This window comes from Setaria viridis, chromosome 9 (assembly GCF_005286985.2).
Source record: "Setaria viridis chromosome 9, Setaria_viridis_v4.0, whole genome shotgun sequence".
Taxonomy (NCBI): Eukaryota; Viridiplantae; Streptophyta; class Magnoliopsida; order Poales; family Poaceae; genus Setaria; species Setaria viridis.
Genome location: NC_048271.2, coordinates 6,472,431 through 6,500,007, shown reverse-complemented (window position 1 = coordinate 6,500,007; position 27,577 = coordinate 6,472,431). Strand labels below are relative to the sequence as shown.

The following is a 27,577-nucleotide window of genomic DNA, read 5'->3' as shown; positions in this document are numbered from 1 at the left end:
AACCTTGTCATCGACACATGTCCTATTGCTTCCAGATCCACAGAAAAACCCACCATGGTGCATCTCAACACTGAATTCATCATCATCAGGGCCTCAATGACAAAATAATTGGGTGCAACAAGCACAACGTATCGCAAATAGTTTATACAGATCAAATCTAATATGCCAGCACATCCACGGGCATGGCCATGCATCAATTACTAAAACCATAGTGAGCTAATTACCATGGCCATCACTAATCAAAGAACAAAAGCACTCACCGTAGGCAGGAGGCAGTGAACCTGCCGCTCCACGCACAGGAGCCATTTGATTTGTGGCCGCCGCCGCCAATGCTGTGCAGCCGTGAACTTCTTTTCCGTCTGGCCTGATGCGGTTATAGCTCCTCGCGCGATCTACCGATGGTGCCGGCGTCCTTGCCGCACGTATATGATATAGAAACTGAACAAAAGGAAATAAATGTGCGGGTGATTTGTTAGATACAAGGGGTGTTTTTTGCAAAGATCCATCCACATTGGAGGTGAGTGGCAAGGCAGCTCAGCCATCGTTTACTTTTAACCACAATTGCACTACTTTAAACATAATTGTGACACGTTTGAGCATTTTACAAGAACTATGACCTAGTTGCACTCACCGTACAAGTTGTTGTACTTGGCATGTCATTTACTCAACCAAATATTGTCCATGGTCATGGTTGGCCAATAACAAAATTTGACCTAAAACGTTGCAGAGTGAGCTAAAATCAAGACTAAGTCTCTTAATTGTATATCGTTTTAGCATAAATCTAAAATGGAAGGAGTAACTAATTGTATGGATGGATGGTAACATACAAAAATATATCAAAACATTGAGCATGACATGTGGAGTCACGTGTCATATGCTTTTTAGTGTCAAACTATTTAACACTAGTCTTGATTTGCAAATATTGAATTGAATTTATATCGAATTTGCAACCAGATATATGGCTTAATAAATCTTTTAACTGAAAATTGGTAATACAAGAAGATGACATATCATGCTCTCTGTTCATTGCGCACGAGCACAAACCAAAGTTGTCTGGGTGTGAACAAATCTAGACTCTTAACCAAACACTCCCTGAATAACCGGGACAATGCTAAATTTTGGCATGGCCTTACAAGAGGGTTGAACTAAATGTACATTGGAAGATCAGTGTGCTTGGTTTAGTGCCAAGCTAGCCAAATTAGATTTTAACTATAATTTTGACCATCATCTGCTTGGATGTTAAATTTGTTTTGACCGCTTCCTTGTTTGTCACTTAGTTCATTTTGGTGGTTAAAGTCGGTAAAATATATGGCCACAAATTTATAATGTCTAAAATTTGGCTTGCTTAGGAGGTGGCACAAACCAAACACATCCCAAACTTATAGTGAGCCTGCAATTTTTCTCAGCAACCCACCAACTATACGAAGAATAGTGAATGTGGCATGGATAGGAATTCCTCAAAATGAGTTGGAAAAAATCATCTCACTTCCTAACAAATGACAAGGTTTTGTATGAAGCTCGTGAAAGGAAACTAATCATATAAGAATTTAAAAGTTTCGTTTCTTTAACAAGATAGTTGCATAACTTCTAATCGACATGAAAATACCATATCCATGTTGATTTGTTGTTTGCTTATGATGGTCAAGTTTTGGTAGAATTCCAAACGAAAGTAAGAAAAATGTGGTATTTATGATACCTGTAACCGATATTATAAGATGCACATGTATTTTTATAGGAATGTAGAAGTGTTTGTATTGTCTTGAAATTGACGACACTCCTTCAATATGAGCCAGCCATGGTGGAATTTCTGACTATTTTCAACAAAATTGTTACAAAATTATAATATCGTTAAGTAAATTTTCTTGGTCAAAACTTAATTGTGTATTTTCAGTACGAATATTAATTAATTAACACACGATCTTCTACACTGAACATATACGCGTTGCAACGCGCGGGCCAACATGGATAGTCACGGTTGGGACTTCGGAGTTTTCGTGGCCAGGCTTCGAGCGGAATCGGAGCTTCTGTGGGAGTGGTACACGGGCGACCGAATCGTGTGCCGAAACAACCCAGGTCGGTTCACTCGCCCTGACGCATCGCCACGCGAGAGAGGCAACGAGTCGGTCGAGGACTCGCGACTCGTTGTCCGCCTCTTCCTCGCCGTCCCCGGCCGTCCCCTCCCCGCAGCACCGCCACCAATCCAACTCCAATTCGTCCTCCTCGGGGTCGCCGCGCCCAACGCTGCAGCGCAGCGGGGAGAGAGCTGGCGGCTAGGAGAAGGAATTGGATCGCGGAAGCATGAACTTGGTCGCCGGCGCCTCTCGCCGTCGAGCTCGAATCGGGAGATAAGAAGAATCTGCGGGGGGAGCCTCATAGAAGATGGCCCCGCAACCGCAGGAGGATAAATCAGACCGCCCTAGCGGCGGCGGGGGTGCCGGCGCACCGAGGGAGCAGGAGCGCCGACCGTCTAAGGCATGGGGAATACTCATCTTCGGCCTCATCGGCGCCACCACCGCCACTTTCGCGGTGGGCACCCTTATGCTTATAGTTAGTTAGAATTTCTTGAGGATCTTATCCACATGATCGCGTCCTGAATATCTGGCAGTCTAGCTTGCTTTTCTAGTTCCCGTGGTTAGCCTAGCTTTGCGCCTCTACCTATGGCTTAGTTGCAATTTGCTTAGCCGTCGGTCAATTTGGTATCCGGTGATCCAGTTTTATCATTTGCAAGCCTACGATAGTAACTTGCTAGTGTGAAAACCTTATGCGTAGGCAGGAGCCTTGCTTAACATGCTTGTAGTTTGGTTTCTAAGATTTGCCCAGTAATGCGCAGTGGTCAGCAATTTGGGTGTTATCGTATTTGTGATATCTACTTGCTCTGGATTCTTTTGTTTGTTGTATTATTTAGCTGTGGTGCAGATTTCATGTATTTGACCTTTTGTTTCTCATTCCTGTGAAACTCCAGATTACTCAAGTTCGCAGAAGTGTGGACTGGTTCTACACTCAGGTACTATGTTTTGTTACTGGTTACTAATTTGTTAGTTGTCCTAGCGCTAGCGCAAACTCATGTTGTTATTTTAATGAGGGCTCCAAGGAGAAAAATATATATATCCTCAATTGTCGATTTTTAACTTGTCTCAAGTGCAATGCAATTGATTGAAATCTCAAAATCATGTTCGGGTCTGTCTATGGTCATAATCTATTCTATTCGCTTGATGTTTGTAGGCAAAAATAGAGGATTGTTAGGTTAATATGATTTTGCAGCTATAATTGTTAGTTTTCCCCTCTTATGTACCATCCTTCTATGCTTAATATTGACTATGTGTCTATGTGAGGCTTTTAATAATATATTCTCTAGATGATTACAATAGGCCAATAGGGTTTGGTTCCCATCAGGCCTTCTTCCCATGATCAATTCCATTTAGTCAAACTATTTGCAAAGGGAAAAAACGTTTTTTCTGCTGTCTTTCGGCTCCCTAATATATGCCAAGAAACCCATTGTTTGAGGAGGTTTTTGATGAGCCCTCTGTCTCGGGAAGTCATAGAGTCAACTAAAATTTCGTGTTTGATCCATTTTCATTTGTTCTGTCCTACTCTTATACTTGATTGTATTGACTATTTGAAACTAGACTTATATGCTCCTTTTTCCTTCAAAAGCTAAATAAAATGCAAACGACATCATCTTGGAGGTATACAAGTAACAACTCAAGTCGTGGAAGTTTCAGTGAGGAAGCTAAGAAAAGATATTATCAGCGTATGCAGCAGGAATATGAGGAGGAACAAGAGAGAGTTGTAAGTTTATACATATATTCGTAATCTTGTTTTTTTGTTGTATATCCAACGCAAGTGTGGTGCTTTTATCCTGAATGCATAGCTGGAAATTTGAGATTACTCTTGCTGCTACCATACATATGTTACTATTAAGCTTCAGAACCTAAGTATGCATAACTTACATCAATACTATTTTATTACTTTTAGCCTGACAGCATGCTGACTTTTTGTCTCCTTAATTTTTCTCAGCAAAGAATAAGGCACATGCAAAGTGTTTTCAACAGAGAGAGGAATAAATTTAGGAGAGGTTATGAAAGTTGGAGGGAGAATGGCCCACCTGGTGGCTACAATTATATCCCTCGGGATGATTGGTATTGGCAGACTGACACTTCTCACTCGGAACATAAAACTAGACGGACTTATACACCGGCAGGACCTAGGGTTTATCCTATGTCACATCATTATGCAGTTCTTGGTCTTGACAGGTAGGTTCAATTTTTGTGCTCATCTGTTAATCTAGTTATTACATGGTAGACTGTCTGGACTCATGGTCAGTCCTTGTCTCTAATTACATATTCCTGAGTGATTCAATTGATTTCCTTTGCACTTAATTTATCAAGAAATGCTATATTGTAACACAGCAGTTTCTCTTTACATTTTTGTACGATCTTTACCTCATTTTTCTTGTGGCACAACAACTTTCCTGTACATTTTTTGAAAGTCCATTGTTCTTGATTTGAAGGAAGAAATTGTGATCTGAAATTGATTTTTTTGGACAAAATGATATTGCTATCCCTAGTTTCGATGAATCAACTGCCTTCGTTGAATTTTGAAAAAAATATCTACTGCTTGTTAGATCTCGTACAGTTATTATATTTTCTCGTGACAAATCGCATTTCTTCCTTTGTAGATCACGAGCAACACCATATACGGATGCAGAAGTAAAGGTAATGCAATCTTTTATCAGCCGTACTATTGTTTTCTTGTGCCCTGCATTTTCGTATTTATGAACTTGTTGTCTCACCTAGCACGATCAGCTGGAATTTACAGTAGTTGAGCAACTTTCCACCACAACTCTTTCTTTACAAATCAAATATCTAACTACTCTCAATCCCTAAAAGTAGCTATCCGCAAGTTTTACCCATTTAAATCTTATTGGACCTTTTGGACAGTGAAGGTTTCCATGGGATTCACGTTTCATTAAATGGTTGAGGTTACTGCTTTTTACAAAGCATCTAGTTTTTCTTGACAAGTTCATTAACAAAATCATTCATCTTTCACTTTGTTTCAATTTTATAAAAGGAGTTGATTATGAGACCAACAAGAACCATGTGTTTTAATAAAAGGGGTTGAACTGTTTTCTCATTTTCTTTAATCAAGAGACAGTGGATTACCGAAATACTTATGCACTCTTTTGTCTCCCAACATTTTCATTTGATAATCAGTCTACTGGAAATTCCTTGGGGCCTACACACAGTTCTTTAGTTAGTTACTAGATGGATTATCGGGTTGATTCATATTATCAACCAAAAATAATAGCTACATTTGTGAATTCAAAGGGTGAAGGATTTATACAGTATAGTGATAATGAGGCACAGTATATGGGTAGTATGATCCCAAAAATTGGCAGGATTTTGGGTTTTGGGGTACACATATCATCATTTTATCTATGTGGTCTTGTTATCTGACTAAGGCTTCACCTGCTGCAGACTGCTTTTAGAACAAAAGCAATGGAGGTTCATCCTGATCAGAATCAAGATGATAGAGGTGCTTCAAACATCTCCTTTTGTTGATGGACACCTTGTTTCTTCTCATGTGGTTGATTCCTAGTGCAGTTGCTAATACCATGAACATTTTTTCTGTCGCAGAGGGTGCAGAAGAGAAGTTCAAGGAGGTCGTCAAGTCTTATGAAGCAATAAAACTGGAAAGAAAAAATGGTGTCAATTGATGCACACGTCCAGTATGATCGAAGCATCCGAGGAAGAGTGGAATCAGTTGTAACTTGCCCTGTACATGCAAGCAGCTGATGCCATCAGGTTATTTGAGATGGGTTCTGCTGTTGTTGTTGAGGGCCTGCAGCGCAAATCTTGTGCCGCGTAGACTAGGTAGGATAAGGGGCAAAGGATGTGTTATTGTTCACTTAGCTAGTAAGTTGATGAGCTCACGTGCATAAATTTTATAAACTGGACAAGGTCGAGCATTTTTGTTGCCACTTGCGTTGGGACTTGGGAGTATGTACCCGCTGCTGTATACCTGGTGATTTGTTTTTTTTTTTATAAAAAAACTATGATTTGTTTTTTTATTTGGTGGGAATTGACACCTGATCAAAACATCTGTACTGTATATTGTTTTCGAGTCACTTGGCTGGCAACTCAATTGTAACTTCCCCTGCGTGTACACGCGCGCGATCATTCTAAGCTCCACGTATGCCCTGCTTATGTTCAATGTTACTGAATTCCTTCTATTCTGCACGCATGAACTAAACAATATGGCGGAGAGAGTATTATTGGAAAAAAAATCATATTATAGCGTCCCTAGCTGCGCTATTAGCGTGTGCCTCATTGCTTATTTAAAGTAGCACTTAGTATAGAAGACAAATCCCGAGTATGCTTTTTTGTGTTTGTTTGTAAAGATGCGGTGCATAATTGGTCCAAGAAATCGAATGCTATACCCAGCTGATCGAGAACACTGCAGAACTGAAGTGGAGGCAGATTTTACAGGTGTAGTTAGGAACAGCAATTTGCAGCTGAAAATGGCACAAAAGCATCACCTAATACAATCAAATTTTAGCATTTCGTTTGTGAACTTAAGCATCCCAGTATGGCAGAATACAAAATTTGTTTGGACGTCGCCGATATTTTCGTCGAGCGCTTTTCGTCTGCCAGACCGCCATCCCCCGCCACGGCCCACGGACCCACCATGCGGCGCCTCCTCTCCGTTCCCCTTCGCCGCGGCCTCTCCACCGCCGCCGCCGGCGATCCCAGCCTGGCCTCCTCCGCGGAGCACGCGTACCGCCTCCTTCGCCTCCACCACTCCGACCCGCAGAGGCTCGTAGCCGCGCTGTCCGCCTCGGGCCTCGACCCCTCCTCGCCACACCTCCTCGACGCCGTCCTCCGCCGCTGCGGCGCCTCCTCCTCCCTCGCTCTGCATTTCTTCCACTGGTGCTCCCCGTCGCTGCCCTCGCCGCTCCCGTCCTCCCTCGCGCTCCTTGCCAAGTCCTTCTCCCGCGCCTCCTCCGCGCCGTCCCCGTCCCTCCTCGCGCCGCTCCCCTCCCAACTCCTCGGCCCCTCCCTCCTCTGCCCCATCATCCGTCGCCTCCCGCAACCGCGCCTCCTGCCGTTCGCTCTCTCGCTGCTCTCCGCCCGCCCCGACCACGACCACCCCGCCCTCTTCCTCTCCCTCCTCGAGTCCCTCTCCAAGGCCGGCCACGTCGCCACCGCCGAGCAGCTTGTCGAGGAGCTCCAGCCCCGGCTCCCGCTTTCGCTCCGCCACTACACGGCCCTGCTCTACGGGTGGTGCCGCCAGGGCAAGCTCGACGAGGCCAAGCACGTGCTCGCTCGCATGAAAGCCGCGGATGTCGCACTCGACGTCGTCGCCTTCAACACCCTGCTCGCTGGCTTCGTCGCGGACGGAAGATTTGAGGACGCGTTCGAGCTGGCGCGGGAGATGGAGCGGCGTGGCTGCCCGCCGAACGCGGTGTCGTACACGACCCTGATGCAGGGGCTTGGCGCGAGGGGGAGGGTCGATGAGGCCATGCGGGTGTTTGTGGAAATGCGGAGGAAGGGGTGCGCGCCGGATGCCGTCACGTACGGCACCCTGGTTAGCGCGTTTTGCAGGGCTGGCAAGATATCCCAGGGGTACGAGTTCTTGGACGCCATGTCAAGGGAAGGCCTGCGGGTGGATGCCGCCGTGTACCATGGGTTCTTTGTGGCGCATGAGAAGAAGGAACAGCTGGAGGAGTGCTTGGAACTGATGGAGAGGATGAGGGAGTGCCGGTGTCCACCAGACCTCAAGATATACAATGTGGTGATTCGGTTGGCCTGCAAGCTTGGGGAGACCAAGCAGGCCATGTCATTGTGGAATGAGATGGAAAATAGTGGCCTTAGTCCTGGGGTTGATACTTTTGCTATCATGGTTAGTGGGCTTGTTGGGCAGGGGGCACTGATTGAGGCATGCAGTTATTTTAAGGACATGGCTGGACGAGGGCTCTTTGTTGCACCACAATATGGAGTGCTGAAGGACCTCCTCAATGCGCTGGTCAGAGATGAGAAACTTGAGCTTGCGAAGGATGTTTGGGAATGTATTGTTACCAAAGGCTGTGAGCTAAATGTGAGTGCATGGACCATCTGGATCCATGCATTGTACGCTAAGAAACATGTCAAGGAGGCCTGCTTGTATTGCTTAGACATGCTTGAGGCAGGCCTGATGCCACAGCCTGACACATTCGCAAAGCTGATGAAGGGATTGAAGAAGCTCTACAACCGTCAGATTGCTGCTGAAATCACTGAGAAGGTGAGAAAGATGGCAGAGGAGAGACATGTTAGCTTTAAGATGTATAAGAGACGTGGGGTGAGGGATCTTGAAGAGAAACCTAAGGCAAAGAGAAGGAGAGGACAGAAAAAGAGTCGGTGTAGGCAGTCTGGTCAAGGCCAGTCTAGTAGGAATGCTGACCTTTTGGATGCTTCTGATGACGAATAATTTTCTGGCTAAGTTAAAATAGAATTTGTACGGGATGATCATCTTGCTTAGTTGAATTGTTCTGGGGATTGATGGACTTACAAAGCAATAAAGAAGGAAATGCTGGTGATAATACCTGAGCATCACTGCAGTATTCTTATGCCAAAGATACAGTTTGCAGTTTTCAGCCAAGAGCCAAGTGGTATCTTGATTATGTCTGAAGTTCATGTTCCAGTTTCATGCAGATATAGAGGATTACTGATCCAGAGAAGGTAACTGTTTTCATTCTGCCTACACTTGACTGTTATCATACACAGCACAAATTTGAATTTTAGTTCAGGTGTCCTATTGCCATTTCTGTAGAAAATTACGATGACTAATTATTTGATTTTGCATCATTGGGTACCGTTGTATTTTTCTATTGACAGTAGTAATCCACTTATAAAGACTTCTAAGCATGTGTGGCTTTTGGCCAGTTATTGCTGACTGGCAACTGGTGGTACCCATTGTTGGGATCTTACTGATAGATGGGGTCAATGTCAGTTTTCTTTTCCGATTTTCATGCTTATATCTAAAATACTGTTAATTATTAATTAATTTATTGTACAAATACACCTTAATCCATATGCAAGTAATTATTATGCTCACTGTAGTAATCAGCATCATGTCTTGTTATATCCTACTTAAGAATTGTTATTAGAATAGATGTTACATTCTGGTAGAATTTTTATCTGAATGGTACAGAAATATGTAATTGCACTGGTATCACAAGGGTTTTGTAAAGAAGTTAATCAGTCAGGCCACACTCTGCAGGTGGATGGCTGGCCTGTTGTCTTTGGGTATTTATGTTGATTGACGAATCCCAGTATCCCACCTATATGAGCTGCTCAATTGGGAAGATCTAATAGTTTGTTTAGTTCCAGTTGGTGCATGTGGGAATCCCTACAATCTCAGCTATCCGAATCAAAGGATGAAATGATTCTTTATTCCCAAAATTGTGATTGTATGGGGCATTGATATTGATATGCCCCACCTCTATATGTTTTGGAATTTGTTAGTATTGATCAGCATCAGTGTTTGCTAGCGTTGTATGTGATTTCCATAACAAAAAGAACGTATGTCTAATTATAAATGAAACTGCAGGGATTTGAATATGACTCATAGCAGCTTCCTTTCATAGATGTGTCAGCCAGGAATTGCAGCTTGCAACTGCATTTTATGTTGCAGAATTCGGCTGGAAGGTACAAAAAAGGCTGGTATCGAAATGGTATGGAAATTGGAATGGACAAATATTTGTCAGCACCTCGGAAGCCCAAGTTTTCTCTCTGATCTTGCATCTGATAGTTCTCCAGCATATTCTGATTTTTTTCAAAATCAACTTGGGAGTGATGTTGGCAAGACGGCAGTTTTGGAAAAGGAAGCTAGGCTTTTAGAATGGATGAGGTTAGAATGCTATAATCATGGCTTGTGACTAATGCTATGAAGTATGGCCAAAGAAGATGCTCTTAGTTTTCCCTCAAGAAGATAGATGCTCTGAGTTAATGCATCCTTGTAACTACTGCTATCGGAACACTTAGCTGAAGACGATGTTCAAGTTCACTAATATTTTTTCTGAGCGTGGAGCACACATCAAATGTGGAGAAGCTGACAGCCGATGTAAACTGCAACCTGCAAATTTGGATTATCGCTCAAGTTTATGTGGGATGCACTGCTCAAGCTGCAGTAGCTGCCATTGAGGTTGAGTAACATGTTCCCCATTCTGCATGCTACTCAGTTTTTTTTCCTTGCTACTAGTGCTCGTTTAAGAACATGTTATTCTTCTGCGCACAGGTCTCAATACCACCAGAGACTTCAATATTTTGGACTGGCATGGATAGAAGATGCTGGGGTATGATGAACAACGAAATTCTGCAACATCATTTGAAGAATTATTCCGCTTTATTTACTTTCTTCCCATTACTTTTGCAAGCGTATCAATGCAACTAGCTAAGCTAAGGAATAGTCACTGTACATGGTTCATGTTTTAACCCTTGAGCCACCTCAAATTGCAACCACGATTATTCTGTGTTATGATGCCCTTTCTGATAACTCGGGTTTGCTGAGAAAATATGCACGAGTTAACCTGCGGTACTCGTGTTAGCCTTCCATTTTCAGAGGATTCCTACGGTGGCACTGCCCTGTGTGGCTGTGTCCATAGCTTGTCTTGTTGCTCTTTAGATGAATTCTTATGCCCTCTTTTATAATTTCATGGCTAATCTCGATTGCATTTACTCCCCTTGTCCATTAGAAACAAGCAAGCCACAGTAATTGCATTTCATTTGTTGGAGATACAAGTGTGAAAACAATACCAAGATAATCTAGAACTTAACGGCTTGGGAGCAGGAGCCTCTAGTGGCCGGTTTGTTGGCACCCCGCTCTCTTTCACTGCTTGTTGGCCCCACCAGGCCACAGCACTATCTTCCCTCGCTCTCGCCTGCCAAAGTGCCAAATCGCCAGAGAGAGACTCCAAATTTCGAAATCCGGCCTTCCCCCCACCCACGATTCACCGCCCGAAAATTTGAAATCCTTTTCTCCTCCCCGACCTCCGACCTCCGAGCCGCGCCCCGCCGCCATCCCCCCCCCCCCCCCCCCCCCCCCCCCCCCCCCGATGGCGGATCCGCAGCCTGTGCTCACGCTCCTGGTGCAGAAGGGCCCCTGCAAGGGTGAGACCCGGCGGGGCCGCGCCGGCGCAGCGCTCCGCGTCGGCCGCGTCGCCAAGGGCAACGACCTCGCCGTGCGCGACGCGGGCGCGTCGCAGAGCCACCTCTCCGTCGAGTTCCTCCAGCCGCCCGCGGCCCGGTGGGCCGTCACCGACCTCGGCTCCTCCAACGGCACCCTCCTCAACGGGGCGCCCCTCGTGCCCACCGTCCCCGCCCCGCTCTCCCACGGAGACCTCATCAAGATCGGGGAGAGCACCGTGCTCTTCGTCTCCATCTCGGCCGATGAGGGCCCGGGACCGGCCCCCGCCGCTACTAGGCGGTCCGCGCGCAACGCAGCGGTGGCGGCGGCGGAGGAGGAAGAGCAGGGCCCCGCCCCCGCGGTTACGCGCAGGACCGGGCGGAAGAAGGCTGCTGCTGCTGCGGCCCCCGAAGCAGAGAAGGAAGTGAAGGAAGAAGCTGCAGTTCCGACGCGCCGTGGCGGGCGGAAGAAGACCACGGATCCCCCAGATGCCGAGAAGGAAGTGGAGGAGGAAGCTGCAGTTCCGACGCGCCGAGGCGGGCGGAAGAAGGCCACGGAGCCCCCTGATGCCGAGAAGGAAGTGGAGGAGGAAGCTGCAGTTCCGACGCGCCGGGGCGGGCGGAAGAAGGCAGTGGAGCCCCCTGAAGTGGAGACGGAGGAAGAGGAAGAAGTGGCAGTGCCGCGCCGTGGCGGGCCGAGAAAGGCTGCAGCGACGGCGGCCCTTCCACCACAGCCGCAAAATACGAGGTCAACGAGAGCTGCTGCTAGGAGAGGTCAAGCGGTGGAGAGTGGAAACGATGAGGGGAAGGTGGATGGGACCGGAAGGGGGCAAGTACGGGCTACAAGAGCAAGTGCAAGGAAAGCTGCACAAGCTGTTCCTGAGGAGGATGAAGAGGAGGGAGAGGTGCCTGTAACCAGAGATCGGGTTGGGCATCCTCCAAAGGCGACAGATGCCAAAGGTGGTGAAGAGGAGGATACGGTAGAAACCAGAGATGGAACTTCAAATACATCAGCGGAGGTGCCCGTGGCTGGGAGAGGACGCGCTAAGGGTAGCAGAGGAGGCCGAAGAAAGGCTACAAGGGCAAGCGCAAGGAAGGCTGAGGATGCAATTATTGAGGATGACGATGAAAAGGAGCAAGAGGAGAGTGTTGTGGCTGATGGCAGAGAATGCAGGGGCAGTCCACGGAGGTTGATGGCAGCAAATGATTGTGATGAGGAGGATAAGGTGGCAACTGGGGACAACAAGTTGGATAGAACCTCAAAGGCATCCACAGAGGATGAGAAGATGGTGGATGTGGAGGAGGAGGATGCATTGGCTCCGAAAGGGTGGACAGGGAGGGCAATAGAGGGGAGGGTCAATGCTCAGCATGCTACTGCCAACAACGATGGCATGGAGGAAGGGAAGGGGAAGGATTCGAGCAGGGGAGGGGAAAATGAAGTTAATAACGAATTGAGGGAAAGAATGCTGCCAGAATCAAAGCTGGGGGGTGTTGGAGAAGAGGAAGAGAATGACAAGAGGGAAGCCCTTGGTGGCAGTGTGGAGGAAGGGCTTGGGGAGGAGCGCACTGGGAGAAGCAGCTTGGAGAATATGACATTGGGGGAGTGGTTTGTTCGGATCGAGAAATACCTTCTAGCAAAGAACGAGGAGGCTGCTGAAAAGACGATAGCTGAAGTGCAAGAGAAACATCGGTGTTTTTGCGAGCATCTTAAAACACTCAATATGAGTTCCGATCCTTCTTGAGATTCCATGGTACGTTCAGCTATAAGTAAAACATTGTCCTTTCATTACTTCTGTTCATGGTTTCATTGAAATACAAGTAGCAATTTTGCAAATGCCTCCAATATGGTAATACCTTTGTGAAGTGTGAGCTTTGCTATACTGCAGTTGAAATGTTTTTGTGAGGAACCTAGAAAACTTGTGACTAAATCTTTCAGGGTTTTGCCCTATGGTGAATTCTGATTACAGTTAGAAACTTTCATTTACTGTCTATTCCATTTTTGGCCATTTCCCAGCAAACAACTTGTTTGCGAGTGCCAATTAGTTGGCAATTGTTGTTCTTCAGATATGTAATGAGACTGTACTGTAGTGTAGGCCCTGTTTGTCACAACTTGTGATTGTGCAGATTCTGCATTTTGGAAATGCCAGTGAAAGCAGATTCTGCTTATTCAGTTCATTCCTAGAATGTGCTCACTGATACTGCTGCAGAATCATGTCATCTCGTGCATCTTCCCATTAATCTGTGAAAGAAATTGAGAAATAAGCTGTGCTAAACAGGGCCATTATTCTTCAGGGACTTCTTTTGTCCATGCTTAGTTTTTTGTTTTTCTTGTTATACCACATACTTAAACTATGCCTTTGCATTGCTGACAAATTGTATGGTCCTGTGCGTTGTGGTTTCATGAAAGTCATGTTGCACAGTTTATCTGCAATTTTGGCTTCTGCCTGACTCTTTGCTGTATTGAATATCTAATTAACAGGAACCATTCAGTGTAAAAGATTCAAGCAAATTCTTTTAGGGTATTACACATTGCTGGCTGGCCAGGCCACCTCTGAGTGTTTCCACAAGAATTATAATGCTTGATTTTTTTTCATTGTTTGGCACAACTTCGTTGATCACATAAAGGGCAAAATAAATATAAACCTGTCAGTTCAAAGTTTTCTTTCGGTAATCCTGCCCTCCAACTGAATTAAACTTTGTTAGAACTAGTAGATTTACATTTTAATAACCAATAGATTGCTTATTTGACTATTATCCACAACTTGCTTAAGCCTGCCGTGTTTTCTGCAGGATCATCTGGAACTATTTTGGTCAGTCTATCGTTGGGTGATTTGGTGACACCCGGATATCACAATGAAGACAACATTTTGCTTAAGTGTCACAAACTGTAGGTTTGTGGTTTAACCACCATTAGCAGGGTGATGATTGCACAAGTTGTTTGTCCCAGACTTAGTAGTTGCCTAATTAGTAGTATTTGTGAATGTGATGAGAACGCATTACTAGTATATATATAAAGCTCTAGAGTTTAATTTCCATGTAATTCAGCGTTGAATCCAGTAGGGTTGCTTCTGTAAGCCTGTTCCTCTATGATAGTTAACTGTAATATATCCTGTTATTTTGTATCTCTGGACAATATTGCATCAACATGAGTCTGAAGCAACTGGAGGTAGTCATGATTACTCTGGGTTCCCTCCTCTGTCGCTTCCATCTGTGATTGGTAAAAATGTGTGGTTTGTATCATTTGCACAGGTTGCTCCTCTTATCTATTTGATACTGAACTTTCTGCTTCTGCACTTTCTGTCTTCCTCTCGCCTGGTATGCATATCAACAAAAGCTGCACTTGCGCTCTTCCACTAGTCCAACCTTCATATAAACTGATAATGGGGCATGTTGTCCAGCAAAGAAACATCTGCGGCTTGTTTTCTAGACCAGTTTAACGTTCGTATATTTATATTTGGCTGGACCGTATTTATATTTGCATGGAGGACCAGTGCAACCTTTTGGAATACACTGGTTCTAAGTTCTGATGCGTTATTATGATCCAGTGCATCTGTGTATTCATGTTTTACAGTCCACAAGTAGGATGGCTAACCGGCTGCAAGCTGGAATCATCTTATTGTAAAAAAAAAGATCACTGAATTTTAACAGTAGCGTATAGTGATCACTGGATGTAAAAAAAGAGCACTGTGCAGTATGCACTCAGTAAGAATTTGAGATTGCATGCTTCAAGTTTTTTTTTAACCTATGCAGCACCGAATCCAGTACACAGAAATGCGGACCATTTCACGAGACGCCCCATAGTAATAACTAACAGCATATCAAACTTCAAATTGTTTTTCAGGAAAAGCTGGTGCATGGGTCTTCATGAAAAACAAATACATCCCAGCGCATGCAGTGACGATCACTGGAGGGCATGGACAGAATTCATTGAGAGCACACAGTTCACATTCTGCCGTGCCAAAAGTTCTGTAGATTACAGAAACTACAATGTTCAACCTAAGAATCTAAGACCTGCAGTCAGCAAATTCTTCTAGCCTCCGCGTGAATCATCGCTTCCTCTTGCCGCGCATCTTTGATTCACTCTTTGGGCTACCACTGGCTGGTGACTTGGACCCAATTGCCGAGCTCCATAGTGCCCTCTCAACATCTGAGGGTGTGAAACTTTCTTCTCCTACGGTCAGTTCCTTCAGGACAAACAGAAATATCAGCAAAAAGGCAATCAAGTACTGTATATGTGTAAATACAGATTGTACTTTCTATTGCTCAGCTGATACTGATATGAGCCTACAGTGTACATTTGAAATGACACCTAACTGAACTAGTGTTATGTTGTAGGCCAAAGTTTGCACTGTAGAAGCCGCAAGCTTTCAACCTACAAACTATAAAATGCTTTACTCTTATTGCCATAGTGTGCCAACTGGAACATAGAATGGAAAAATTAACAAGCAGGTGAAAAATTGTCATGTCATCTCAGTGCACGCCCTGAAAATTTATCTGCACAATGTTCTCAAATTTATTTGATGTCAGCATTTGCAGAAGGGTCGTTAAATTGCAGAACTTTGCTGTTATTCATACAGGTAAAATGGGATCCTTTTAGTAACAGTCCATTAATGTAGAAATATATGTTCAACAACAGTCCCATAGTTATTTACAGTTTCCAAATGCCAAGCCTTAAAGAAAGCAGAATCAGCTAGTCCAGTTTGTCCAGAACGACAGGGGTTAACACACAAAGCATAGTATTCTGCACTAAGTTAACTGTGTTTAATGTAACATGCTGAAAATTTTCCATATTGGTACACCGACTAGGATATTTTTAGTTGTGGCCAAACTCTAATGACGATCACTATACGAAAAAATTAATCAGCTGCAAATTTGCAGCCACCTGGGCACCTGAATCAAAAGTCAAAACCATGACTATGTTGTTGTAACGCTGAACACTTCAAATGGCTAGAGGAAGATGCTAACTTTGCAACATTGCTAGCAAGTAGCAACCATGTCATTTGTTATATCAACTGGAGAAACTATACCTTCGATTTTGCCTGCAATTTGTCCGCGAATGCTAGGTACTGCTTCAGCGTGTACTCCTTTGCATTGCCCAAGGCCGCTACCATCGCCTACACATGGTCCATCCAAGGTCACAGCATTACATTGCAGCCAACCCGCGGAGCAATGTACAAAATATTTTGTACAATAAACCCCACCTCGTCGGACATGAAGGGCGCGACATCCGGTGCGTAGGCCGCTAGCACGGCGGACGCAGTGGCGGGGCCGACGCCCTTGAGCACGGTGAGCTCGGTGATGGCCCTGCTGAGGTCGGGCAGCGCCGCGAACGCCTTGCGCGATGCCGACTCCACCACCGCGTCGTCCAAGCCCTTGACGAAATCCATCAGTCTCGGCCTGGCCACAAGAACCCAATTAATCGCATCGGTGACATGCTTCTGAAGAAATTTCAGGAACAAGGACACCAATCCAAAACTTCGAATGCAAAACAGCGGGAAGGAAGAAGCTAGGAGCCTAGGAATAAGCATGAGAACTCAAGACGGCGGATGGATCGACCTCCACTTGCCGCGGGAGAGCTTCCACTGGAGGAGGCGCACCAGCTCGGGCTTGGCGATGAAGGGGTCCGGTTCGCGGCCCCGCAGGAGGGCGGGGAGGTCGTGGCGGTAGAAGGAGTCCACGGACACGAGGTCGGGCTTGTCCAGGGCTTCGAGCCGGCGGTCGTACGCGGCCAGAGCCGCGCGCCACGCCGCCGCGTCGCCGCTCGCGAAGTCCACCGTGTCGGCCATGTCGGCTCGGCGCGGTCGGGCCGGGGGGCGGCGCTTTGCAACTTGCAAGGGACGAGGGAGAAATGGGGCGTTGAACCCGAAAACCAGCTGAACAGACGGTTTCATGGAAAACCGGTTATATTTCTGATTTTATTAGAATCATGAACCCTAAACCCTCCATCGCATGCACCGTTGCTCTACAGTGGATGTGTGGAGATAAATCAAAAGGCGATAAAATTGAGTTCGAGGGTTGAGGGTTGGGTTGAGGGTTTTCTGCTGTATGTGGGATCGCGCTCCCCCTTCTTCAACCGTTACCACAACTTTGTTGTGCGTTGTGTCTCCATCATCAGAGACTTCACCGCCGGTGACAGGCTCAGCAAGCCAAACATCGTTCCACCCTCGAAGTCATCTATCATCCAGAGGTGCTACTCTGCACTTTATTTTTCAAGTAATTTGACGATTTGACTAAATCCTGATGCCTCGCGTGAAGCTCACTCCTGAGATGGAAGAGGAGGCGGAGGTGGTCGGGCAGGAAGTCGGAGGTGCCGGTAGGGCGGAAGGGAGCCTGGACACCGTGGACGCTGGGTCGGCGATGACGAGGGGAAGGAGGAAGAGGAGAAGGAAGAAAAGTAGGTGAGCTTTGTTAAGTTGGGCCTGGATGAGCAGCCGAAGAGGTTATGAGGAAGAAGGGCATGACGAAGACAATCCCCGATACAACAAAAGCCATCCCGATCTGGTACGTGAATTTTGAAAGTTGTTAAATTTATTATATTAAAATATTAATTTATTTTAGATTTCTAAGCTAATGGAATTTGAAATTACGGAATCTTCCTCCTCTCTCCCACGAAATCAGTCGAACAGTTCGGTCCTGCTGCGGTTTTCTTCCTCCCTGCGACCTTATCTCCTCCCTTCGCTCCCCAAGCGCCCGCCGCGCTCCACGAGGTCGGCCCGTGCGCCGCCCTCCACGCTCCCCTGCCCAGCTGCAGCTCTCGAGTCCGGCTGGTGCGGCCGCACCCTCCTGTCAGGCTAAAGGGTGAGTACATATTCTGAGTTGTGGGGTACAAGTTATCCTGTGTAATGCTTGGGCCAGAGGCCATGTCAAGAACTGGGCTAAGCCCATTGGGCCACCACGCCGGCCTGTGGCGTGGATATGAACCCAACGGGAAGGGGCATGAACGAACAGAGTACCGAAACCTAACCCTTCCTGCTCATCTTCTTCCCCAAGCCGCCGGCAGCGGCGATTCTCCGACCAAAGCTCGCTGGCGTGCGCCGCGTAGTCTAGGGTCGTCACACCTCCCTTCCCACGACTTCTCTTTGACTGAACCCCGATGCCCCGCGTTAAGCCCACCCCTGAGATGGAAGAGAAGGCGGAGGAGGTCAGGCAGGAAGTTGAAGGTGCCGGCGGGGCGGAAGGGAGCCCAGACGCCGTCGACGCTGGGTTCGCCGGCGAGGAAGAGGAGGAGGAAGAGAAGGAGGTGAGCTTCGATGAACTGGGCTTGGACGAGCAGCTGAAGAGGGCTCTGAGGAAGAAGGGCATCGCGAAGGCAACCCCGATACAGCAGGAGGCCATCCCGCTCATCCTGGTGCGTGATTTCTGGCTCTTATTCTCCTTTTGTTGGGGTGCTTTTTTGTTTCGTGCGAATTTAGTTGAGATGTTCGTCCTCTGTAATCCAATCAGCTACAAGTACCGGGTGGCATGTTAGAGTGTGGTAATAAATAAACGGAAAATGATGCAGGAACTATGGAATTTCAGCCCCTTTATACTTGGAACAAGTTAAATGCTGACTAGTATGATGGCAATATGCAAATTGCGGCGGTATTTGGATAGCCTGCATTCTCTTGAACTTTTGAATCACTGTTAGTTGCCATCTAAATGTTTTGCCATTGAAGACAATCCTATTTAAATTTAGTTTTAGGCAAGCATATCAGTAGAAGGATCTGGTGCACAAACTGCTGTGGCCTGTTCATCATACCCTAGTAACACTACAGACAATCCCTTATCCCCATGCGCAAAAAAATTGTTTTCTGTAGTTTGTGAATCTGATGGACAGTCAAATGTTGTGGTTTCAGGAAGGGAAGGATGTGGTCGCAAAGGCGAAAACTGGCTCTGGAAAGACCTTTGCCTATCTTCTCCCGCTGCTGCACGAGCTATTGAAGTTGTCCTCGGAAGGCCGTATTCGAAAACCCGCACCAAATGCCTTCATCCTGGTGCCCACACGAGAGTTATGCCAGCAGGTAGTGGACCTCAACCTTTCTTTTGCTGAGATTGTTTTATGACTTAGTCTGAGTATAATTGTTACAAGGCAAAATTTGCTACGGGACACCGAAAGTGACCCCTCATTGCTAGCGGACATGCAAAATAGAGCAGTTTGCTGGAAGACACTTTTGTTTGTGCCAATTTTGCTGGAAGACACTTTGAGGAGAGAGAATATTTTTTTTGGACATCTAGTGCCCCTGCTCGTCCACGTTCCGTACGTGGTTCTCGGCGATGCCGAGGTTGATGAGTCCGTCGGGGTTGTCGGCGCAGCGGCGGAGGCCGGCGTAGTAGAGCGAGTTCTCGTCCTCGGAGCGGACGACGACGCCGTGGGCGGAGAGCCTGGGGAGCGCGGCGCGCGGGGTGAGGAGGCCCCGCGAGTGGGAGCGGTGGATCGGGGAGGCGGCCGTGGAGTTGGCGCTCCCCGTGGCGGAGGGGCAGGTGGGGCCCGGCGGCGGTGACCCGGGCGCGACGGCCGGGGGGCGGTTGCGCTTGATGTAGCACGAGGCTGCCCCGGCCCTGCACCACCCCCTGCAGCGACACCACGATGCGCATCCCGCCGTCCGCACGCGGCCGCGCCGCCCTATCGCGTGATGTTGACGGCGGCGGCGGGTTCTTCTTCCTGCTCTTGCGGGCTGCGGTGGGGCTGAGGTCGTCGTCGTCGTTGTCGTCCCTCATGTGCGCGGGGGGCGCGAATGCGGTGGCAGTCCGTGCCGCGGCGTCGTTGGGGGCGGCGCGCGGCGGCGCCGGGGCAGCATAGGGTGGGGTGGCGGGATTCGGTTGGCGCGGGCGGGGGATTTGGGGGTGGTGGTTGTGGTGGTGGTGGCCGTCTGGCTCTGGGCGAGGAGGGAAGGGAGGAGGTGGGGGACGCCGGGCTTGGCGTCTTGCTTGCCGCTTCTGGCGCCGGGCGGTGAACGAGCCAACCCCCCGTTGGCTTGGCTTGGCTTCGGGCCTTGCGCAGAACAGCAGCTCAGGTGGCGGTGGGGCCTTGGGCGGAACAGCAGCTCAGCTGGAACGTGGACGAGCAGGGGCACTAGATGTCCAAAAAAAATATTCTCTCTCCTCAAAGTGTCTTCCAGCAAAATTGGCACAAACAAAAGTGTCTTCTAGCAAACTGCTCTATTTTGCATGTCCGCTAGCAAAGAGGGGTCACTTTTAGTGTCCCGTAGCAAATTTTGCCTTGTTACAAATGTTATATCTGTAGCAGTTTAAAGATTGATATCTCACTTTGATACATCCTGATTCATATGTGAATTTATTGATGTTGGGTACACTGAAGTTTGCAGAGTACTTTGATTGTCAGATATTCTTGTTCATTGGTTTGTAATTAGATATATATGGTACAGTGCAAACGTATGATTATAGTATCCACTATTGTGATATGTTCTGCCTTACTGCACAATTTCCATTAGCGATTAATATGATGCAGATATAATATAGCTTCCTTTTCCTTTTTGTTCATCTCTGCTAAACAGAAACTAACTCTGTTGTGATTATATCTATATTTGCTTACTGTAGGTTTATAATGAGGCATCATCTCTCCTTGAGTTCTGTACATCCAAATTAAAGGTCGTGCAAGTGACTGCTAGCATGTCGCATAAGGATATTGTGAGACAATTCTATCTCATTTCATTGTTATTTTCTCAACTTGGTATTGGTGTTCTTTCATTATTTACATAAGCACAACTAACTAAAACCCTGTTATTTGCAGACCGTTGCATTGTCTGGCCCCCCTAATATTCTTGTGTCAACTCCAGCTTGTGTTGCAACATGCATATCAAAGGGCATTATGCGTGGGTCATCAATCAAAGAATCTCTTTCAATGATGATTCTCGATGAGGTGCACTTCATTTGTCTTTTATTTTCTTCATTCTATGCACTTTTTTGCTTACATACTTTGTGAGTCCTCCAATACATGAATGCCAGTGCTAAAGTTGTGCCTGTATGTTCTCTTTCACAGTCTGTGAACTGATATGACACCTCCAATTTTGAAAGCTTTACTTCCATTACCTGATTGAGTCTTTGAGTTTAGTTTGTTCTATGTGTTGCCGTATTGGTGCATAGGATGGTATTAATTTGAGCCACTGCAAAAAGCTGGAGATCCATACTCCAAATTTGTGGTGACATTTTTTTAAAAAAAAACTGCAGTGCTATATATTTCATCCATTATTATAGGGCATATTTTGGTATGTAAAGTCTTCAAAAGTACATATTGACCTTTAATTTCTCTTACAACATGTAGTATTGTACAAAATCAACAGTATCTTAAAGTGCCTTGAAATATGAATTTGTTGATACCACATTTGTAAACATGCATATAAATTGACTACTTGTTGACAAAGCTTACGGAGTTTGATCTTTTCAAATAAAAAAATATGCCTTATAAAAGTCGAGAGAGTACCAAATATGCTGTTTTATAGTATTGCACATCAAATTCCACACTTCTGTTGATTGATGTTCAGGCAAGCTCCTTTTGAAGAAGTTACTAATCTATTAATGGTTAGTTCCCAGGCTGACCTTCTTCTGTCCTATCGCTGTGAAGATGACTTGAAAGCTCTCATCCCACATATCCCAAGAAGCTGTCAGTCCATTCTGATGTCTGCAACTTCAAGGTCAAATGTGCTCCATGTTCCTTCTTTTTTTTTTTCATTTATCCATCCTATTTTGCTTCCACTACCTACATTTAGGATTTCTCTAAGCGTCTCATTTTTCATAAGTACCTAATCAGATACTTGGCACTTCAAATAGTGAATTTTTGGCTGTATACAGTTTTATTATGCTGATCCTCTAGGACCCTGCGAGTAGTTCAATTGACATGCATTCAATATCTAATCATTGGAAGTTGAATTCAATCCATGCTATTGTTATCCCTTGTTACAGTAGAACATAAATAGTTGTATGATTTACTTGAGCCCCTGCTTCCATTTGTCTTTCATTTATCTTGTCTGGTACTGAATTGGACTGTGTCACAGCTCCGATGTCGACAAATTGACGAAGCTACTTCTGCATAACCCATTTATTCTAACTCTTACGGAGGTTGGTCGAGCTAAGGATGATGTGATCCCCAAAAACGTTCAACAGTTTTGGGCAAGTCTCTTCTGCTGCATTACAATTTGACATCTATGAACTTGTTCTCCATTTCCATATTACCATTGCAACTGGGACATTCTGTGGGAAATAAAAAGTTCCCATGTTTGATATAGTTACATTTTCTTGTCTATCCCTTATCTGGGCCATTGTTAGATTATAAAAGTTTTTTTTATTTGCAGTTGTTTGGCTGAATTTATTTGGCACTTATCATTATGTTTCATTCTTTTCTACCCACAGATCTCATGTGATGTTAAGGATAAGATGCTTCATATACTTGCACTGTTAAAGTTTGAGCTTATTCAGAAGAAAGTTCTTATATTTGTCAACTCGATTGATGCAGCATTCAGATTACGACTGTTCTTGGAAAAGGTAGATTGAACTACTAGTCTTACCCTAATATGAAATGTGATTGGTGATCTAGATCTGTGAATTTGAATGCTAACTTGCTTGACACCAAAAAAGAACTTTACAGTGTCGTGCATTAATTCTTGGAAATCCTGTTTGAGATGATTCAAAACTTCGTGTGCTGCAATAATTGAACTTATGAAGTACTTTCGGCTGAACCACCCCCTCTGTTCCTTTTGCATTTGATATTTTAAAGATGAACATACAGTCATGTAAATGTTGAGTCTCTTGATGTTTCATTATATTCATTTTTTCTCTTAAGCTACCTATAGGATACTGGTTCAGGTAAGTCTGTAAAAAACGCATGAAAGGAGTAATAAACAGATCGGTGGTACATCTTGTACTGCCATGTCAAGATAATGCTATGCAAACTTATGCCTACACTATGATTATTTGCAGAAATACTATTCACTTCACTGCTTTTGTTGACGTATTATGTTGTTCATCGCTGTTTGCTTTTATTGTTTCTATTTTCCATATGCACTTCATGTATTTTAGTTACAATCTTATGATCAATATGCTCTATACAGTTTGGGATAAGATCTGCGGTGTTGAATGCTGAGTTGCCACAAAATTCTCGACTACATATTATCGAGGTAGCAATTTTTCATGGCTTGTACTAAATTATTTAATCACTTAAATGAAGTGAACAACTCAATTGGACTTGAACCCTCGGATAGGCTCCCTTTAGCCCCGCAGATTGTATGTTATTTCTGTAGCTGTGATTTGATAAGTCACTTGTCTCTAGAATTCTGCTACTTTTATTCCTTCTGACTGTTGCCTAGCACTATGTTTCTGTGGCCTGAATAGCAATATCTTTCATGTGCTCTTTTTCAGTCTTGCATCCCTAGCTGTTGACAAAAAATTATAAATACTACTCCCTCCATCCCAATTTATAGGTCATTTTGGCTTTTCTAGGTGCATAGTTTTAGTTATGCACCTAGATATATGCTTATGTCTAGATACATAGGTTGTGTTTGGTTGCCTGGCTAAGTCCCTGACCAGGCTAGTCTAATGCAGCTTGTGATTGTTTGGTTGCCTGTCCAGAGTACATAGCCAGGCCAGCGCAATGCAAAAAGAGCACCTAAGCTAGGCTACACTAGTACGCTCGAATCGGGCGTACTAGCTGAGCTAGGCTAGATCTTAACCAGGCTAGATCTAAGCCATGTAACCAAACACACTCATAGTAGATACTATGAATCTAGAGAAGCCAAAACGACCTTTAATTTGAAACGGAGGTAGTAGTCCATTGGTTAGGGAAGTGAAATGGTATGGAAGGATTACCTGTTAAACAGGATTCCAATTATTTAAAGCTTTGATTTTTTTGTTATTTTCCATTAGAAATTCGCACAGATTACTTCCTTGGACTGACAAGGTAACGCCAAAAATGACTTATTGTTTCTTTATTTCTTAGGCATTCAATGCTAGATTATTTGATTATCTGATAGCAACGGATGATGCTAAAACAAAGGAGGAGAAACAAACTGATAAGGAAAACAAGAAAGATGCAAGGGTGTCCCGCAAACATTTGCAGCAGACTTTAGATGCCGAATTTGGAGTTGTCAGAGGAATCGACTTCAAAAATGTATTCACAGTAAGTTAATATCTTGACCTAATAATGTATTCCCAGCAGTTAGGTGTGATTGAGTTAGTAGCTGAGAGCCTGAGATCTGTGCTTAGGATGATTGCTGGACCTACTGTGTTCTGATCTGATAATACATATCCTGTTATTGTGAGAGTTCTCTGACTCCTATGGGGATTGGCCGTCGTCTTCTAAAATAAATTAAGGAGGATTTAATTTGAACTTCTGTTGTATGGCTCACCACTGGTTCTCTCTTTTGAAAGATGTATAGCAGAAGTTTAAATTTTATCATCTTTTTGTTTTTGCTTGCTTATCAGCTAAACAAGGTCACAGTAAATGAAACGCTGATCTCATGGTTGAAGTTCTGAAGATATATGATTGGCCTTTATCTTTAACCTTTTTTCAGGTAGTTAATTTTGACATGCCACCAGATCCTGCTGGGTATGTTCACAGAATAGGACGAACAGGGAGAGCAAATAAGACCGGTGCATCCATATCGCTTGTAAGTTCAATTTTACATGGTTCAATCATATATGTTATCATCAGGAATAAGTAACATGTCGTAAAGTTTCTATATGTTCTGTTGTTGATGCCCTCATCTTTTGTTAATCACTTCTTCAGGTTTCAGCAGAGGAGAATAGTATTTTTGAAGAGATTGAGCATATGTTGCGAGATGTTGAAAAGAAAGATACAGATTGCATTTCACCTTTCCCACTACTTATGAAAGATGCTGTTGAGTCTCTACGGTATAGGGCTCAGGTCAGCAATATATCTATTGTGGATTATGTATACTTGAATCTCTTTTAGCATATTCTATATTTGCTATTTCCACCTATCTGATCAACATTATGCTAAAATAGATAGTAGGTATTGAACAATTGCTTTGTGAGGCTGTGCTAGTATGAGAGTGAGGCATGGTTGTCTGGTGGGAATCTACTATTGTGATTAGTACAAGCCCGAAAGCTAATCTGGTAGTAATGAGCTATCCAGTTGTTGGCAGCCAAGATTTTCTTGCAATCCTCTTTTAATGGATTCTTTGATCATTTTCTTTACAAGCATCCTTTCTACGTCCCTTTTGTCTATTCCTGTTATTAGTCAAGTAGGTATTGTATATGTATATAAACTAATGTGGTCATGCCCATTAAATATGAAACCTTGCTAAGGTATCTCTATTTGTGTTAATATTGGCATTCCTAGCCTGGTAAGGAAAAAAGTTCATTCTCTGAACAATGAATCGTATGCTTTTGTTTTTTGCTTAGCCAAGCTATTTGACTAAGTAGTAATCAGGCAGATAAAATAATAGTTGGTGCGGGACATCTTATCTAGCTTCTAGCACATGGGGTTCATTTCTTTTCTTTTCTTTTACAATTCTTAAGCCAGCATGGTTGCTAAATTTGTTTGTGTACTCTTGAAACAGCAATCCTAATTTGGGTGGCTAACGTTAATTGGCACTGCTCTTACAGGATGTTGCGAGGAGTGTGACAACACGTGATATACAGGAAGCACGCCGCCAAGACATAAAGAATGAAATCCTCAATTCCAAGAAGTAAGAATTTGTTGTAAAAGAAGCAAATTATTAGTGCAATGAAAATTGCATAACAGTAATTGAATCTCTTGAAAACAACCTCCTGGTTCTCCTTGGAAAAAGAAAAACAACTTGCTGGTATAATACTTCTAGCTAATAAACTGTGTGCTTTGTTGCTGATAGAATGAATAAATTAAAGATATGAAATTGTACATTTTGCCATTTCATGGAAAAAGAATCATCTTTATTCAAAGAAATTTCTGCCCCCATATTATTTTTCCTCTAACATGATCCCTTTTTATTTTGTAGATTGAAGTCTCATTTTGAAGAGAATCCAAGAGACCTTGGTATGATTCATGAGCCTTGTGTGGAATAGTTGCGTTGGTCAAGTGACCTGTCTGACCAGTTGATGTTTTGTTTTGTTTCTTCTTTTCAGATTTGCTCAAGCATGATAAATTGCTAAGCAACAAAGAAATTCCTGCACACTTGCGTGATGTTCCTGACTACCTAATTGATCCGAAAACAAAAGAAGCCAGCAACGTTGTCAAACTTTCCAGGGCTGCTATGGGTATCGACAAGCCCCAAAGGTGGAAACGACAGGGATTCAAGGGAGGATCTGGCAAAAGCAGAGACCCTCTTAGAACTTTCTCTGCTGAGGTACATCTATCCGTTAGTGACTTTGGAAACCTTAATTTGCAGTTCCCGACACTATACACTCCCTGCTTCCCTGAACAATCCTGAAATGTTTCCTTCCTGGCTTGTTTCTTGTTTGATCATGAGATAATTCATGCCATAGTTGCCAGATGGTACAGTCTAGAATGAATACATCATCATTAGTCCATATAAGCTACAAGCCTAAAAGTGATTAGAGAAGCATAAAGAATTGAAATAGTCTCCCGCGCATCCTGTTTTCTTTTTCTTCAGTCTGTTAAATGATACTCGTGCAATTCTTTCTTGCACTGATTTTTTCTTGTTTTTTGGTAGGGCAAATCACGGAGACGAGGCATGAAAGAAAGAGAGGGTGAACCGGATAGAAGAAAGAGGAGTAAGAAGGCAGAAAGCTGATGTCTTCCATGGAGTTTTACTATTAAGCTCGCTCAATTTTGTAGGCTTCTTGACTTCTTGTTTACTAAACACAACTGTAGAATCTTTAGACAGGCGTTGTTTAAACAACGGCAAGGTTTAAGAGTGGCAAACGGTTATGGGGTGTAGAATTTGTTTATTGCCTTACGGGAAACTTCTAAGTATCATGCTCTTCTCTTGAATCCTTGCGCCGTTCAGGGTACATTAACAATGATGTGAACAAAAGTTTCAGGATTTGATTGAACTAACGAAATCACTTCACCAGAGCTGGGAATATTTAAGACTAGCCGATATGATGATTTAGCTACCATAGACTCGCTCAGAGTTTCTTGCTACTGATATGGGTGCCCCCCCCCCCCCCCCCCCCCCCAAAAAAAAAAAAAAAAAGCGATGGCGGGCTTGTTTGAATTCACTAGCAGCACTTCTCCTTTTTTTTAGGAGGTACATATGATAGGTCCTCTAATAGTACAAATAGATATGGTAAAGGAGGCCAAGCCTTTTGTTAGCAAGGGGGTGTGGTGTGGGCAATCGTACTAGACGATTTGGTGACGTGCTCTGACAGGTTCAGAGTCTAAACTGTCAGAACTTTTCAGGTTGACTAGCTCGGTTAACTCTATACGAGAACCCTGAGACAACTCTACGTTCAAATGCTGGTATGTAGTCGGTCTTTTGTGCAGAAAACCTCTACCCTTTCTTTCCTGAATATTCTCC

General features: G+C 44.6%; 5 protein-coding genes across 5 annotated transcripts; 4 read left to right on the top strand and 1 right to left on the bottom strand.

Annotated features, from left to right (window-relative positions):
• The first annotated feature begins 2,059 nt into the window (after positions 1-2,059).
• LOC117835034 (uncharacterized) lies at positions 2,060-6,179 on the top strand. Its single transcript, XM_034714384.2, has 7 exons — positions 2,060-2,526; positions 2,963-3,004; positions 3,655-3,789; positions 4,018-4,253; positions 4,679-4,715; positions 5,478-5,535; positions 5,637-6,179. The coding sequence occupies exons 1-7, from the start codon at positions 2,380-2,382 to the stop codon at positions 5,714-5,716; spliced, it is 735 nt and encodes a 244-aa protein (XP_034570275.1). The 5' UTR covers positions 2,060-2,379; the 3' UTR covers positions 5,717-6,179.
• A 138-nt stretch (positions 6,180-6,317) lies between these two features.
• Positions 6,318-10,592, top strand: LOC117835027 (putative pentatricopeptide repeat-containing protein At5g65820). The gene is made up of 3 exons (XM_034714375.2): positions 6,318-8,717; positions 9,589-10,182; positions 10,276-10,592. The coding sequence occupies exon 1, from the start codon at positions 6,589-6,591 to the stop codon at positions 8,464-8,466; it is 1,878 nt and encodes a 625-aa protein (XP_034570266.2). The 5' UTR covers positions 6,318-6,588; the 3' UTR covers positions 8,467-8,717; positions 9,589-10,182; positions 10,276-10,592.
• A 500-nt stretch (positions 10,593-11,092) lies between these two features.
• On the top strand, positions 11,093-14,341 carry LOC117835026 (uncharacterized). Its single transcript, XM_034714373.2, has 2 exons — positions 11,093-12,913; positions 13,953-14,341. Exon 1 carries the CDS (start codon positions 11,093-11,095, stop codon positions 12,902-12,904), a length of 1,812 nt encoding a protein of 603 aa, XP_034570264.1. The 3' UTR covers positions 12,905-12,913; positions 13,953-14,341.
• Positions 14,342-14,963: 622 nt separating this feature from the next.
• On the bottom strand, positions 14,964-16,968 carry LOC117835033 (uncharacterized). The gene is made up of 4 exons (XM_034714383.2): positions 16,719-16,968; positions 16,364-16,559; positions 16,190-16,276; positions 14,964-15,346 (listed from the first exon to the last, which is right to left on the bottom strand). Exons 1-4 carry the CDS (start codon positions 16,946-16,948, stop codon positions 15,209-15,211), a joined length of 651 nt encoding a protein of 216 aa, XP_034570274.1. The 5' UTR covers positions 16,949-16,968; the 3' UTR covers positions 14,964-15,208.
• Positions 16,969-18,099: 1,131 nt separating this feature from the next.
• On the top strand, positions 18,100-27,048 carry LOC117835025 (DEAD-box ATP-dependent RNA helicase 16). Its single transcript, XM_034714372.2, has 15 exons — positions 18,100-18,510; positions 18,998-19,162; positions 20,700-20,789; positions 20,893-21,021; positions 21,693-21,793; positions 22,154-22,268; positions 22,509-22,640; positions 23,207-23,272; positions 24,091-24,270; positions 24,665-24,760; positions 24,880-25,017; positions 25,722-25,804; positions 26,093-26,130; positions 26,220-26,440; positions 26,768-27,048. Exons 1-15 carry the CDS (start codon positions 18,256-18,258, stop codon positions 26,846-26,848), a joined length of 1,890 nt encoding a protein of 629 aa, XP_034570263.1. The 5' UTR covers positions 18,100-18,255; the 3' UTR covers positions 26,849-27,048.
• The last annotated feature ends 529 nt before the right edge of the window (positions 27,049-27,577 follow it).

Excerpts from the sequence above, each read along its gene's own strand:
- LOC117835026 (XM_034714373.2), top strand. The coding sequence starts at position 11,093 with ATGGCGGATCCGCAGCCTGTGCTCACGCTCCTGGTGCAGAAGGGCCCC.
- LOC117835034 (XM_034714384.2), top strand. The coding sequence starts at position 2,380 with ATGGCCCCGCAACCGCAGGAGGATAAATCAGACCGCCCTAGCGGCGGC. Across the intron at positions 3,005-3,654 it reads TGGACTGGTTCTACACTCAG|CTAAATAAAATGCAAACGAC; the intron begins GTACTATGTTTT and ends TTCCTTCAAAAG. Across the intron at positions 5,536-5,636 it reads TCAGAATCAAGATGATAGAG|AGGGTGCAGAAGAGAAGTTC; the intron begins GTGCTTCAAACA and ends TTTCTGTCGCAG.
- LOC117835025 (XM_034714372.2), top strand. The coding sequence starts at position 18,256 with ATGCCCCGCGTTAAGCCCACCCCTGAGATGGAAGAGAAGGCGGAGGAG. Across the intron at positions 19,163-20,699 it reads CACGAGAGTTATGCCAGCAG|GTTTATAATGAGGCATCATC; the intron begins GTAGTGGACCTC and ends TGCTTACTGTAG. Across the intron at positions 25,018-25,721 it reads CTCTACGGTATAGGGCTCAG|GATGTTGCGAGGAGTGTGAC; the intron begins GTCAGCAATATA and ends CTGCTCTTACAG.
- LOC117835027 (XM_034714375.2), top strand. The coding sequence starts at position 6,589 with ATGGCAGAATACAAAATTTGTTTGGACGTCGCCGATATTTTCGTCGAG.
- LOC117835033 (XM_034714383.2), bottom strand. The coding sequence starts at position 16,948 with ATGGCCGACACGGTGGACTTCGCGAGCGGCGACGCGGCGGCGTGGCGC. Across the intron at positions 16,560-16,718 it reads CTCTCCCGCGGCAAGTGGAG|GCCGAGACTGATGGATTTCG; the intron begins GTCGATCCATCC and ends TCTTGTGGCCAG. Across the intron at positions 16,277-16,363 it reads CGCCCTTCATGTCCGACGAG|GCGATGGTAGCGGCCTTGGG; the intron begins GTGGGGTTTATT and ends GACCATGTGTAG.